Source organism: Mauremys mutica, chromosome 13 (genome assembly GCF_020497125.1).
Source record: "Mauremys mutica isolate MM-2020 ecotype Southern chromosome 13, ASM2049712v1, whole genome shotgun sequence".
NCBI classification, from domain to species: Eukaryota; Metazoa; Chordata; order Testudines; family Geoemydidae; genus Mauremys; species Mauremys mutica.
In genome coordinates this window covers 8,390,286-8,405,970 of record NC_059084.1, presented here as the reverse complement: position 1 = coordinate 8,405,970, position 15,685 = coordinate 8,390,286, and the positions used below count along the sequence as shown (strand labels likewise).

Below are 15,685 nucleotides of genomic sequence, written 5' to 3'. Positions count from 1 at the left end.
TATAGTCTTGTCTGGTGAAAAAAATGTCCCTGGAACCTAACCCCCTCATTTACATTAATTTTTATGGGAAAACTGGATTCGCTTAACGTCGTTTCGCTTAAAGTTGCATTTTTCAGGAACATTAACTACAACGTTAAAGTGAGGCGTTACTGTACAGCTAACCCAACTTCAAAAATTTGAAAGTAATTCATGAACAAAAAATAGAGGCCTTTATGTATTTCTCAGCCAAGATTTAACATGTGATTCTGTAGAGAAGGTTTCACTCTACTAAATTTTCATAAGCACTGCAAACTATGCCATAGAAGATTTACCAGTATGCTATGAAGTATTAGAGATAAATAAAATTAATAAAGTTTTATGATGTAGTATCATTGCTCTATTTACTCACTAATTACAAAAGTAATTTACAATTTATAATTAGTGTGAATTATTATATAGCTGGTGAAAATGTTTTTCCAGTTTTTCCCCAATATTTGTTGCTGTTTTTTGATTGGCTTATAGTGTAAAAAATTCAGCAAAAGGTTTTCAGTCAGATCTAGTGATATATTTATTTTGCTATTAAACAAGCAACTCCTATCCAAGAACCAGTTTTAGGAGCTTTTCTAACACATGTGTTATTTTTTCTAATATCAAGGTTATAGCAGTTGCAAATGATACCAATGCATAAAACTATTCAGAAGATATCAGAAGATACTAATGCAGAAAACTATTCAAGCATATTTAATTATTTTTAAATCCATTTTTAAGAAAACAGATTTAGTGAAATTAGTGTTTATAACAATTAAACTAGCAGGTGTCAACATACCTATTTCTAGTATCCTTCTTTGCAAAGATGCTGGAAGTAGGAAGGTTTCGTCTTTACAGGACCTTGTTAACGTGCCCACTAACTCAGAATTTGTTGCCAATATCCGTGCACTCTCTTCTGATAGGTTGACTCCAGCCATTGATGCAACATCATTAATATCATCATCATCCCTTGGAAAGAGAAAAATTGTTACAACATATTTAGGACATGTATAGACATGCTGCTCAATGCAACTGTATATAACACAAGTTCTACAACGCTGCTGCATAAGAGACTGACTTAAAAGCTCTTCAGTTGTCAATACCTATGCCCAATCAATTCTACTACCCCACAAAATAAAGTTAGAATTTTAGAAGAAGACTTCATTTTTTTGCTGCTTAATGAAATCAAACTTAGAATTAACATATCCTTCAGAATTACTCTCTACCTATTCCCAGATCAAAAACCCAAACTGCATAAAGGAGTAACTCTCAAATCCACTGGCATGCTTGTTCTGGGCCCAGGAAGTTATGAACTTGTAACCACAGAAAAACCCCTTGGTGGGATTTGAAGGACTGATCACCTGGCAGAACCCATTCTGGAGCTGAGGAGTGACCGCTGGTAAGATTAGCATGTGTGTAGTCTCTTATTGTTTTTAAGATGTTTTCCCCGTAATGCATTCACTTTAAGAATAAATGTGCTTGCTTAGGAAAAGCAATTGTGGTAACGTATACCTATGGGCAATTATGCTGTTTATAGCCTCTGAGGGGGGGAAAAAGCACAGCAGGTTTTGGCAGTCTGACAATGTAGGCAGGGAACCCCAGGGTAAACCCCCAGTCAAGAGGGAGAGAGGCATACATCTCCGCCCAAAACAGATATGGCTGGGGAGCCTGGAGTGGGTGTCCTCAGGACCATAGACTGGAGAAATACAGGTGCAGTTGGCCTGAATTGCGACACTGTAGCAATAACTTTCAAAGCATGTACAAATAGGTCAAAAGTTATAGCTGTCTTTTCCCCACGAGTACATACAATGATATACACTTCACATTTACCGAAGTAAGAACATTGCAAATCTGCAGTCAATAAAGTAAATTTGTAAATTTGGCTTGATCATACAAAAACAGAGGCTGCAAAATGTTTTTTTTTGTTCCTTAAATAGTCATTCAGCTTAGAACTAGAACCCTGAGTGTGCTTTCACAACCTTGCTCTGCTGCTCTCACAGGTCCTCTCTTCCACCATCCTGGAGGTTTTCACATCTTGTAGAAACTCAGATTACATTGCTTCCATAAGACAGCAACAGAATGCAGCCACTACTATGGAAAAGGCTGGGTGGCAGATGCGTTCAGCATAAAGTGGAGTGGAGGAAGCCTGAGCATAGCAGACAGAAGGAGGAATACTTTCTATTTGCTGCCCAGACAAAACATTTGAGAGCGTTGTTTTAGGTACCAGTAAGCTAAGAGGCCAACAACAGCTCGGAGGGGAAAACAATCTTTAAGAAACAAACGAGCACATAGAAGAGGCCTCCTCAAAATACTCCCCCCGCCACCTCCAAATTTATATAGCCCTGACCCAATGCACCACTGAAGTTACTGCAAAGCCTGTGGTTTCAGTGTTCAGGCCTGGTGTACAGAAACAAGGATTTTGGTTCCTTACCTAAAAGAACCTCCCCCAGGTTCTTTCAGTTTATTCTTTTGAGCGGCAGCTGCTTGTGGTGAAATAGTGGACAGAGCTTTGTTTCCAGATAATACTGTTGGTTTTACCACAGGTACTGCAAGAAAATAAAGTCAATATTTGTGAAGCTCCATCAAGTGACGTAGATAAAACATTTTAGCTCAACATTTTAATTATTTTTGGGTAGGTTCATTGTCAACTTTGGCACAAAGGTGTTTTTAAAAATGGCAGCAGTACAAAAGTAAAAAAAAGTGATATTTTTAGTTATTCTTCTTTCCCAACCATTTTTGCTGAATTTAAAAACCCTCCTCTGAAGCGTGTCCACCCCGAGCATTAAAGCATCATGCATGAAACAGTCTAGAAGTAACAGATATTTCAGTTCAGTCACAAAGAATTTAAACTGATGTTCACACAAGAAACTTAATTGCCACAAGCCCTATTTATACTACAAATCATCAGAGGTATCTATCCTATGGCCTGCGGGCCATACACGGCCCAAAAGAGCATTTTATAAGTCCTGAAGCCTGCTTTAACACAATATACCTACAGCCAATTCATCAGCATTTTGTCATCAGGTTTCTCTACACTGGCAAGTGAAAGACAAAACTTTTGTCGTTCAGAAGTGTTTAAAAAAAAAACTGGACATCTCCTCAAAAGTTTTGTCGAAGACAAGCACCAGTGTGAACAGCGCTTCGTCGGCAGGAGTCTCTCTTGCCGACAAACAGCGGCTACACTGCGTGTCTTTTAGCAACATGGCTGTAGTGGCACAGCCGTGAACTAAAAGCTGCGAAGTGTAGCCATAGCCTTAGTTTACACACACAGTATTGTCTAATACATACAAAACAAGCTGAACTTAAAACAAAAATCAATACCAGTGACTTTAAATCTTATTAAACTATGTAAAATCTGTTTGGCTCACACAAGGTTGTGCATAGATTTACGTGGCCCTCCTGTGTAATAAGATCGGGCAACACTGCTAGAAAAGTTCTTACACAAAATACACTTTTTTTTTAAAAAAAAAAGATTGAGATGTATTGGAAATGAAAGCAAACCACTAGCTATGGCAACATGAATTTACTACAGTGCCTTGTGCAATATTAGGAACCAGGATCTTTGCTGACTTCTAGTTTTATTCTCTACCTAGACAGAGGCTTTAACAAGCAACAAAAAAATCTTTTCTTACCTGTCTGAAGTTGGTTCAGTTGAATTTGTTGAGGAGCTGTAAGCATAATACGATTATGTGGTTGCCGCAATGCTACCATAGGGGTTTGTGTCAATGTTACCTGTGGAGGCCTTATCAATGCCCCTCCTTTTTGAGACTGTTGGATAACCTGCCAATAAGTTGAGAGAAAATAATGTTAAACTATTTGAGGAACAATGATACAGAAGATGTTAATCAAATGGATATACAAATCCTTATGCCAACCTTTAGACTGGTGAATAGACGTGTTTGAACAAGAGCAAAATTAGAAGTGATACAATCTTGAAGTATTTATTTTTAAACCATCTTTAGACATACCCTATTTCATGGAAAATGAACAGCGTGGTTGCTGCAGGTTAAATTTCTTCTCTATAGGCAAAAGTCAAAAATAGCCAATTTCTAGAGATATTTAGGGTCAAATAGTCAGCTAAAGTCTCTAAATTTCCATGTACATGTTCAGATTTGGGTTAAAGTAGCTGAAAATTTGACCCTTAGATAAAAACCTGACTTTAAGATAGTTATTCATGTCTACCTTTCAGAATCACTGTCTCCTCCTCAAAAATAGATGGGAAAACATTTCAAGTGGTGAACTGAAGACAAATTTAACAGGAAGCGTCTCTTTTTAGCCCACCTGCTAACTGCAACCTGTCAAATTGTCATTCAATGCTACCGTAGAATGCTATGCTAAAGAAAGTGATTTAGCATGAACGAGCTTTCTTGTCGCAACTAGAATTCTTCAGTTTTCAGCAATCCTTTACTACCAAACTGCCACAAAAAGATAGTTTACAAACTCCTTCCAGACCCAAGATTGTAACTTCCATAATTCTGTGACTCTGGCTTTAGCTTTGCCCCTATATGTTCCTTTCTAAACAGTTACTGGACATATAGTCTGACTTCTTGTAAGTCAAGCAACAAGTATTAAGGACTAAATGGTCAATTTAGCATTCTCTTCTGTAGGCTCCAAATGCCTTAATAGAAAGTCAACCAGGTTATACGTTACTCAGACTGAACCCATCTGCCACCAAATCTCTCTTTCGAGATGGTATCTTAACACTACTTTTTACTGGATGGTTACAAGCAACTCCCCTTTAGATTTCTTATTGAAAATTCTGAATAGCAAAGACTTATAATGTATCAAGTGAAGGTCTAATACCTGGGAACTTCAAAGTCTTACCTAGTCCTACCATAAATTTGCTATTATCTTCAACAAGTCATTTAACATCACTATGCCTCAGTTTTCTGGTGTGTAAAACTAGTTATAATCTAATTTACTTCCTTGTCAGTTCTGAGGATTACTTAATTTAAGAAATCTCTCTGAAAATGTGAAGTGCCAGACATTTAAGTCAGACCTTTTTTGAACAGAAGAAAACCAGTTATTTAAATGGAGAGAGTATAGCAGGATCAAAGATTCTTCTCTCGCACAACAAATCTATAGTCCTCTGGATGAACTCTAGGAGTTTACCATTTTCTCCTGCAAGGAAGTTTGGCCTACAGGCCAACAGAGCTGGAGGCAGATCATTACTTGAGGGACATATTTGCTGAAAATACTGGTCTGATGAGAGTGCAATACCCTAATTTTGCAATCTGCCTCTTAGTAATCTTCGGAGTTAAGCAGCGAGAAAGCCATCTATACATTCCAAAATTCTTGTCATGAATACTAGCTGTTAAACTTACACCAGGAATCTTTACAATTACAGTTCTTGCATCAAACTTGAAAGTCCAAAACCTCCTCTGGAGTGAGAAGTGTTGAGTAAACCTTTTGGATTTGATTCACATACGGGTTCTAAAATTATTTCATAATATACATTTAGTTATACTATATAGGATTGCTAATTTTGACAATACACCAACAACTTGGTAGATAAAGACAGAATGTCTATGACCTGGTTAGGATGGTAGGTCCAGCCTATTTTTTAATTTTCCACCCATCTATGAAAATATTAGTAAGAGTCTAAAACATCCATATGGAGATATTTCCTATTCCCAGAACCACTCATAATCTTTCCCTTTTTTGAGTGTAGCTAGCTCACAGCAAGAGATGCTTTTGGTATTCAAACTAACATCTGAAAGAGGTAGTTTCCTATTTGTTAAGATGAAGTTGCTATAGCTTCCACCTAGGGCACAAAAAGCAAAGTGGATTTTAAATCAGAAGGCATCACCATCATCAAATGAAAATTTTTGAGAATGATGGTCTATCACGGCCCTCTCCAGAGACTTTGGTTAAGTATCAAAATCTACTGCCACTGATCTACAGAATAGCTTCTAAAAACTCAATCATATCTTAAGAAACACTGCAAAGGCACCCCCTGTAGATAATTAGTTTCACGTTTCTTTTGCTAGATGTGCTCAAGTCCTCCACAAGTTATCCCACACTGCTACATATTGGCGTGAAGACCACACAAAAGATATGCACATATATTCTAGTAAACTAGAAATTGTTTCATCCTAGCAAATATGGTCAGTATCCCATTAAACAAAATAAGAAAATAATTCACAGCTTATGCTTAATTTCCATTTTGCTTTCTCAGACTGTGCAGACAGGTCATAGTGAATCATAGAAACGTAGGCTTGGAAGGGACCTTGAGAAGTCATCAAGTCCAGTGCCCTGCACTGAGACAAGATGAATTCATTTGTCTAAGGAAATAAACAAATAATGCCTTTACACAAAGATGCTATCAGTATTACCATTTCTGCCCCCTGCCTCCCCATCCCTCAAATTCTGGACAGAAGTAGATTCTAAGCAGACATCACAATAAATATCAATACTGGCCAATACTACTAAACAAAAATGATCTATATAAATAATCTGCGAAGGCAACTGGAAAAGCAACCATAAATACAGAAAAATGCTTTGCTGCCTTAAGGAGAAGAGAGTCTACATCATCAGATTTTGTTTCTTCCTATCCTGCTTTCACTAGTATTATCTTTGTGTGCATTCCAATAAACTGACCAAAGCAAAAGAGGAAGCACGGCCTTGTCATTAGTGTTAATGTGGACGGGGTCTGTGTGCTCTGCCACAAAACTTCTTGTGTGACCTTAGGCAAAATCCCTCTCTCTGGGTAAGTTTATACAGCCTGCGAGAGCAAGCATCCCAGCCCAGTTTGACAGACTTGGGCTAGTGGGGCTCGCGGTAGCACCATAAAAACAGTTATGTAGACAGAACTTTGAAGTTCTCGGGCTCTAAGCTGCAACCAACCTAACCCACAACTTCGAAGTGCTGTCTACAGAGCTATTTTTAAAGCACTAACACAAGGGCCACAAGCGCAGAGTTTGTCAAACCAGAGGAGGCATGCTCCCACGGGCTCTGTAGACGTACCCTCTGTGCCTCAGTTCTCCAGCTGCAAAACGGAGATAATACCACCTCGCTACATCACAGAAGTATTGTGAGGATAATATTTTATCACTGTAAACATACTATGGTGATGAGTGCCATTTTAGTACCCAAAATAGATGTGAATGCTTTTGTATTTTCTATGGACAATTCAAAGTTGAACATGGACATGTGGCAAACTGGTCTATTGCAATATGTTGATCAAGTCCCTTAGAATGGTATCATTACTGTGTTATAATGGGCTTTTGTTAAATGGAATATTAATATTCTTTCCTATTGCTGGTTAATACAAGTTACCAAATGATCTACATTCCTAAAAAAAAGCCACAAATTGTGTAACCTAGATTTTAAAAAAACAAAAACAAAAAACCCTACAATACTTTGTTATTACACATGCCTAAAATCTGGGTCAGTTTTTGTTTAAAACCGTTCTAAGAATTTACAACCTGGCTATGCATTGATTTAAAATCAGCAAATTCTTTCCTTTTTAATAATTAGAAAATGATAGAGGACTTTAATCACTGTTGTATTTAAAATAATACATTATTTTCTTCTTAGCAGTTACCTTCTTTAAGTGTTCACAGAAAGGTCTCTGGCTGAGCTAAACTGTTAATTTAAGAAGAATAGTCATTATACTTCATAAGCCAATAGATGATGCACTTCAGTTTACGTACCAGTGGTGTAGGTTGCCCTTGTTTGCCAATCCCAACTTGCGTAGGCTGAGTTAGACTAATTACAGGCTGTTGGAGAGTACTTGTTACAGTGGCAGTGGCCTTCCCCGCTGTGCGCTGAACTGAGCTGCTCAGCATCACTGCCGTCAGCGCAGTTGTTGCTTGCGTTGTGGGCTGCTGCTGTTGACTTTGCTGAATGAAAGCTGCCGAGTCTGGGGTTAACTGTCTCAAGGCAGGTAAACTCCTCTGAAGAAAAGAGAAGGAAAGAATTTACTTTCACATAACTAAGGTGAATTCTGGTTAAGTTAACCTTTTTCTGAGTACAGAAATCCTAGATCACCATAGAGCTCTAACGGGAATTATGCAGATATTATTAAAAAGAAAAAAGAAATCAGTGCATTTAATCTCAAACAGTCAAAAATGTGAGTCTGGTTTTACAGTTAAAACATCGTATGTGTGACCCAAGGACCTCTGGATACCATCTAGCAGAAGACACGGGTACAAGGATCCTCTGGGTTCATCAAGAAAATGTAATGTAAAGTCTAATAAAAGCCTGTGTCATACTGGTCATCATAATCATTGCAAGATGTATATATGGAAAATGTGAGAAGTTACGTATATATGCTGAAAATTATGTACTCTAGACCTTGAAGTTAAATGCAGACCATTCAACAGTAGCCTACCTTGAGACAAAATTCTCCAGATAGGAAGTGGGACACGTGTCCTTGGTGGACCACAGTATGTCTCACAATGGAAGTTTATTAGCATACTGAGTCAAATGCTAACGAAGAGCTTTCAAAAACTTCAAAAGGAAATTAACAGGAAGAGTAAAATAGGGAGTGTGGGAAATCTAGTTTTTCAGATGAAGATCAAAGTGCTAATATAGTGTATCTGGGGGCACAAGAAGACACTTCCACTGGTGAAGACAAGGTGCCAGCAGGATTGATCTGACAAAGGGGGCAATCTCAGCCATTCTGGTCGAAAATGCTTGGGAAAGGACTTTAGGTATCTTGTAGAAGACAGGAGATTGTCTTATGAGTTAAATTTAGGTTCCAGAAAGCTTGTTATGATTTTGTTTTATATGTAACCATTTGTTTCCAATATTCTTTTCATCATTTAAATCTCTGTTCTTTGATAATAAAGTTTATTCTTGTTTTCACTATATAGATCCAGAGTTGAATCCTGCAAGCTAGTCTGTACTATTCCTTTGGGAGGAGAGGATCTGAGAGTATTCAGAGGAACAGGGGCTGAGCATGCCAAAAGGATGCTCTGAGGACTTAGGAGTCCATGTGTGCCTAATCACTTTCTGATACAGAGATAGCGAGGCCTGGAAGGTGGAGCATGTGTTGCCAGAGGGTGGGGGAGTCAGTATGAGGAAGCCTTGTCAGTGCTAAGGGCAGGTGGTAGCAAGGTATTACCAACCCCGGATTAACAGGGTGACTTGCCCCAGGAGCTGGTGAGCCTGGAGCTAAACCAATCTGATTGAAGAATGGGCCCACCCAAGAGGAATGAAGTGATTCCTGTGTAAAAAGGAGCCAGGCTTAAAGTAGTAATAAAGCACAGCTGGGGAAAGAGATGGACAGAAAGTCAGAGCAGGATAGGAAGCTCAGACAGGGAGGAAAGCTCTCTAGCCGGGACGGAGCCTGACTAGACAGGAAAGAGACTGGGAGACCCAGACAGAAAGCAAGAAGCCTCGAGGTAGGAAGTGGCCCGGGAAAAACTGCAACACAGGTAAAGGAGCAGACGTCACTGTTCAGTACAGGGCCCTGGGCTGGAACCCAGAGTCAAAAGGTGGAACTGGGTTCCCCCTACCAACCCCAGTGAAAGGGTGCAGGCTGAACCTCAGACAGGCTGAGAAACCGCCCTAGAGAGGGCAGAAGGATCTGTTTTGTGTTAAGACTTTTGAGATATTTTTAGTTTGGACAGTTCTGACCCCCTAAAAGGGGTAAACTTAAGATGGTGACCCAGCCAGAAGGCTGAGTCGCTGGATGCTCCTTGAAGATTTTAGAATCCCAAACCACAATTTTCCATTTGCTACATAGGTCAGAGATTTCCTTATATATCAAAGGCAGGAAAAGGCTGTAATAACAAGGTTAAGTGCTTAGCTATGCAGCCTTAAGAGACAGGAAATGTCAAAGTGAAGGTTGCACATGCAACCTTAACTCTGTCCCCTCTTAACCATTTATACACAGTCAGACATTGTTATTGTGTGCTCCTGATCTTCACAAGCCTCCTCTTTTTCTAGTTTTCCTTGGTGCACTTTGTGTAATTTTAGATTGCAAGTTCCTTGGGGGCAAGTATAGTGACGTTCAACTTGTTTTGCGAGGTGCCTACCACGCTTTTCGGTTCCGGAGACAATCATGATTACGTAAGTATTTATTAAAAGTACCAGCTAGACAGCCCTGGAAAGTAAATGTTCTTGTTTGTCCATAAAACACAACAGCAGAGGCACCAACAGTGCAAGTTTCCCCATACTGCTCCATCAGAGTGCTTCAAGCTTGTTCCTCTGAGATCACTTCTAGGAATGAGAGAATACATCAGTCTCCATGCTATTCAATCCTTGGGTCTACCTGCCAAGGCTGCACACTAAGGGGTGAATTGCTTGAAGGGTTTTGCACCGTGGAGAGATAAATGGCTTTGATCATTGTAAAGAATATTTATTATCCAGATTTCTCACAAAACTAACTTAGCCATTACAGTGGAACCTGTGCTCATTTAGTACAGTTAATAAAACATTGGGGGGGGGGGGAATCTCAGGAGACTGGGAAGCAAAACATGTATTTTAAAGGATCTTTTTAAAAATCTGATCAGGTAACTATTAAAACATGCCCACATATTGTTCTAGAAGAGCATCTTTCTCATTAAATTCATGTGCTCTTGCTCAGATGAGTAAGCACTGAAAGATAATAAAAGAATATGGGGCATATGAATTACCTTCAGGAAAGGCACAAGGTAAGGTTGAGGTGAAGAATTAAGTTCTCGGTACAGCCTACTGGTAAAATCTTCTGCTTCAATTTTTCCATCCTATGAAACAAAATAGATATTCAAATTCACCAAATAAATGAACTTTGGACGTTAAGGCCCACACCTATTTCTAAAGGTCCACTAATTTATTAAAGAGAAGTTGTCATTTCCATCATGCCTGGCTATTTTTATTTATCAAAAGTATTATGGTCATATACATTTTGTAGAATCCAATTGTGAAGTACAAGTTACACCAGTCTCAGACAATTAAATTAACCTAGGCAAGATCAAAAATGCCACAGCCCTGATTTAGAGAGTTGAAACAGAATTGCAACATTACTTGAAAGTTTTATTATAATAAATAGATCCTAACACACAACTTTCCTTTTGGTCCACAAAAAGCACATCCAGTTTTAAAATTCATAGGCTATACAATTTTGCCAGGTACTATATAAATACTAAAAATTTCATTTTTTAATATTAGTATGCAATGTTATTGTCCAAAAATACATCTATACTTAAGAAATTGTTAATTTTCCATACTCAAATACAGCATACTAATGGGCCTTTAATTAAAAAAAATCCTTATACTTAATACCACCTTAGACCAGTAAAGCGTTTAGAATTTAAAACTCTAATTTAAATATTCACCATTCATACTGCATTCTTTTTGCATTCCACTCATCTCATGACATTAGGCTAATCAGTTGCACATTCTAGTACAGTGGTTCTCAAACTTTTGTACTGGTGACCCCTTTCAAATAGCAAGCCTCTGAGTGTGACCCCTCCCCCCGCTTATAATTAAAAACCCTTTTTTATATATTATTTAACACCATTATAAATGCTGGATGCAAAGCGGGGTTTGAGGTGAAGGCTGACAGCTTGCAACCCCCCTCCCCCATGTAATAACCTCGCAAACCCCGAGGGGTCCCGACCCCCAGTTTGAGAACCCTGTTCTAGTACAATGGTATATCATCTGCATTGCAAATGCACAGGAAACTGTTGGGTTTAAAAATGTCCATTTTAATTCATAAGAAAAACCATATGCAGAATATCTATTCATCTTAGGTTTTATAAAACCCTGTTTCATAAAACAACTTTATTAATTAAATTTAGCCAGCATCTCTTGATTTATCAGTAGTTTTAATGAGCTTTTCTTACCAACAAGTTTTGTACTAGCTCTTTCACGTTAGCTGTAGTCTCTGAAGACTGTTTTCCAGATGAAGCCAGTTTTATTAACGTGGATAGAAAATTCTTGCATTTCTTCACATTCTCCATAGTTTCCTATTGGGGAGGGAAAAGAAAGTTAGGGAAGATAAGAGAAAGGGAAGATGTGCCTCTTCAGTTGGAAGTTTACCAGACATGCTCTTTTACATGACGGTTTAAACAAAATAATAAAAAGCAAGCAGAAAATATTTTATTCCTACTAAAAAGTTCTGTCATATGGGAAGCACTGGTTTCAAAGCGACCTGGGGTCTTCCAGTTCCTGCTGCCCTGAAATATGAAAGCACCATGCAGGTGATACTCTCAAAGGCAGGGTGCTTCCAAAGTGGTGGCATGCTCTAATGGTTGCTTACAAAGAAAGAACTCCTTTGGCTTATGACCTGGTTGTGGTCTGAGGCGCAAGGTCCTCTGACCCCTTAGATCTTTCTGCTATAACCCCACAACACACAGAATATTAGCGAAGATTTTACATACTAGATAGCGTGAAGTGTAGAATAAAATTGACAGAATGTTTGCAGGTGTGGCGCAATGAAACATTTTATATTTCTATTATTAAAACATAGTAATTTACAATGATGTTTGAAATTGGTGTGCACATAAGATATTTGGGGAATGGAAGTCAAGACCATATCATGTAACCTCATGCTTAAATAGTGTATTATATATGAGAAACAAGTAGGTATTGGTGATTATCTCCCTATAGAACAAAGGAACAATAGATTCTGTCTCTTATGCCATCACTCACTGCCTGTCTTGAAGATATAGGCTACATATCTTGAACCAGTAATTCTTGAGTTCTAATCCTATTCGGACATTGAATAAATTGTCACAGCAAGTGATTTGCCCACGTCCCAGAGGGCAGTCAAAGTGCTTTGAAAAAGGAAGAGTTCTATAGAAATGCTACACTACCAACCATAAAAAAGGTGGTTACAAATCAAAATTCAGCTCGTGCTTGCTTAAATGTATCCTAAATTATATTTTTTTCTCCTAAATTTCATTATTTTCTATGAGACCACTAACTCATGGGAAACTCAGCCTTGATGTTAATTTACTTACATGTATGTACAACAGGTGTACAATGAGAACAGTAGCACAGGATTTTAAACATATGTAACCATGATCTTACTGTGGCAGCTGTAGAGGTTGCTGTTGCTCCTTGAACAGTTCTCTGAGTTCCAGTCTGTACAGCTGTCGCTGTACCTAACGCAGTTGTTTGTGCGGTACCACCCAGAACAATCTGAGGCTGTAGAGAACACACACATGGGTTATCCCTTTTGGAGTGTGCAAAAATCTGTCTTTTTGTACCACATAACCAAAGGAGAAGGAATAACCGAATCACTGAACTATGGAACATCCTTCAAAGCTGCTACAAAAAACCCAAACTGGTACTGATACTATCTGTCGCAGTTCAGAGAAAGAACCACCAGATGGCAGAACACACTACATATTTAAAATTGAAAATACTGAAAGTTGATTAAAGAATGCATGATTTTTGGTTACAGGATAAAAGTATAACACTGAGCAAGAAAACATGCTCAAATCCCAAAGCATTATTAAGCTAGTGCTGTATTTCTGCTACCTAGACATCCAAAGTTGTTTACCTGTTTCCCTCAACTGCTATTCCTCCCAAAAGGAGGATTTTTTTATTTTATTTTTTTAAACAAGGCATAATGGGTAATGACTTCGCTCTCAGTTGTTTCTATTACTTTTTGGTTGAATAGCTGGAGAGAATAAATTTTCTTCATAAAGTTATACAAAACTCATTGAATATGCTTCTAAAATTAATCTAACAGAAAAATGCAAGGTTTTTTTGTATAATATTTTTAATTTGAACATTCCTTTAAAAAAAAATGGCTGCTGTGGTAGAACCCTTCAGCTGGATTCTGAAGTTTGGGGAGAACATGCAGAAGAGGGAGAAGAGCTCTTTCAAACAATTAATAGTTCCAAGCATTTTTTTAAAAAACAGACAAAACACCAAACAATGCAGAAATAATGTCTTTAATTAAAGTTATAACTAGACCCTTCTTTCATGTACAGTACTTGCCTGTTGGCTTTCAAGGTGTATTCCTAAACTACTGATGACAATCCCTTTGCATCAAGAAAATAATTACACATTAGGACTAGTTTTCAGCACTTGCACTAATAGCCCATTTATTAAAAAGTGACTCTTCTGTACTATACAAGGTACACAAGAGAAGGCACTCTAGACTTTTTAAAGCAATGTTTCAGTGTTTTTTGGGAGGCACATGCACATAAGCCAAAGGAGGGGAAGGAGAGGATTACCCAGTTTACACTGCTGTTGGGAGACTAGAAAAATGAAGTGAAAACCATTGTGTGTTCACTCCAAAAGGCAATGAAGACAGAGTGAATTTGCACATCCAGCACAAGAGTAGTGAAAATGAGAGAGGCACTATTGCATAAAAGAAGGCTCAAATCTGGAAAGGTCACTACAGAGTCTTCCCCCTCAGTATAGGCTAAAACTAGGTTAAAGGAGAACAAGAACTGTGCACTTGGTGCTCAGTGTAAAGAAGGGGAACAGTTAAGAAAACCCTTCAATGATTCATCTGTTGTCAGCTTAAAGGGGAAAGAAAGCATAAAAAATGAAGGTTAGGATGTAGGAATCATATGGTATCAGTCCTGCATATAAAACACTCCATCCCTACTTCCAGATTTTCTTGGTGGTGTGGTTAGAAAGTGTGGGTCACCCTATTTATCAGAACTGTACTTAGGACAGAGTCCCCGAACCCAAGTTGAGGAGGCACTATGAGACATATTGAATCCCTGTGGATATATAAACCAAAAGCAGAAGAGCTGGAGGCAGGAGAAGATAAAGCAATGGTATGAAAATGTTAGAGAGGAATTACAGGGGAGGAGGAAGTTTATAATAAGAACCCTTTAAAAAGCTTAAGCAGAGACAATAATGGATCTATAGTCCTGTAGCATCAAAGTGTTTCAAATCCAAAGAGAAATGTGTCTCTATTCCTCTGGAGAAAAGCATAGGAGGTACTTTAAACAAACACAGAACTTTCAAAAAGAAAGCTGACTTTGAAAGGAATGTTGCTGAGTAGCTGAAGTCCAAAATCTGACATAGTTTACGATTATCAGACATTTTAGGGAGTGGAGGAAAATGTCCTGTGTACTCTAAGTGCTCACCCAGAGATATTCCCAAACAGTATTTTACTCCAAGTTATTTTAGCAATTCAGTTTCATTGTTCATATGTATGTTTCTACAAACTCACCTGCACTACAGGAGCACGCTGTAACGTTGTTGTGGGCTGTACAGTTGTCTGAGCCTGAGACACCTGCTTGATTATAGTAGTTGGTGTCACCTGCCGTGCAATTATAGGCGTTCCAGGAGCCTACAAAAGAATCCAAACTATGTTAGAGTTTGAACATAGGAATTGCAATATAAGACCAGAGGAACGGTTCATCTAGTCGGGTACCCTGCCTCTGATAGCAGCCAGTAGAAGATATTTCAGAGGAAGGTGCACAAAACCCCATAGCGGACTATTATGGAACTACCTGCCAATAGGATTTTTTTACCCTATTTAATGTAACCATGGTGGTCTCGTATATAGAAATACCTAACCCTTGAAACAAAAAAAAAAATTCATACTAAGCTCTTGGCCTCAATGATGTATTATGGCAATGAGCTCCATGGGTTAACTATGCATGGTCTAAGTATTTTTTTAAATTAGTTTTAAATGTACTGCCAGTCAACTGAAGTGAATATCAGTTCCAATGAAGAACAGCCAAAGTGTAACACATTAGGGTTGGGGTGCTGTGGTGGCGCTGTGTGGTGAAGCTTGCACAGCACTGCCTTGACCTATCACTGCCTA

At 38.4% G+C, this 15,685-nt stretch overlaps 1 protein-coding gene across 8 annotated transcripts in view; it reads right to left on the bottom strand.

The window, feature by feature from the left end:
* TAF4 (TATA-box binding protein associated factor 4) overlaps positions 1 to 15,685 on the bottom strand; it is an 87,644-nt gene that overhangs the window by 19,411 nt on the left and 52,548 nt on the right. For 7 of the 8 annotated variants that reach the window (XM_044986251.1, XM_044986250.1, XM_044986249.1 and 4 more), the window contains 8 exons: positions 15,086 to 15,205; positions 12,973 to 13,089; positions 11,784 to 11,906; positions 10,593 to 10,682; positions 7,662 to 7,904; positions 3,639 to 3,786; positions 2,438 to 2,552; positions 806 to 975 (listed from right to left, as the gene is read on the bottom strand). In XM_044986251.1, coding sequence (XP_044842186.1) covers positions 806 to 975; positions 2,438 to 2,552; positions 3,639 to 3,786; positions 7,662 to 7,904; positions 10,593 to 10,682; positions 11,784 to 11,906; positions 12,973 to 13,089; positions 15,086 to 15,205 — 1,126 coding nt within the window. The remainder of the gene's footprint in view (positions 1 to 805; positions 976 to 2,437; positions 2,553 to 3,638; positions 3,787 to 7,661; positions 7,905 to 10,592; positions 10,683 to 11,783; positions 11,907 to 12,972; positions 13,090 to 15,085; positions 15,206 to 15,685) is intronic. The other variant, XM_044986246.1, reaches the window with a different exon arrangement.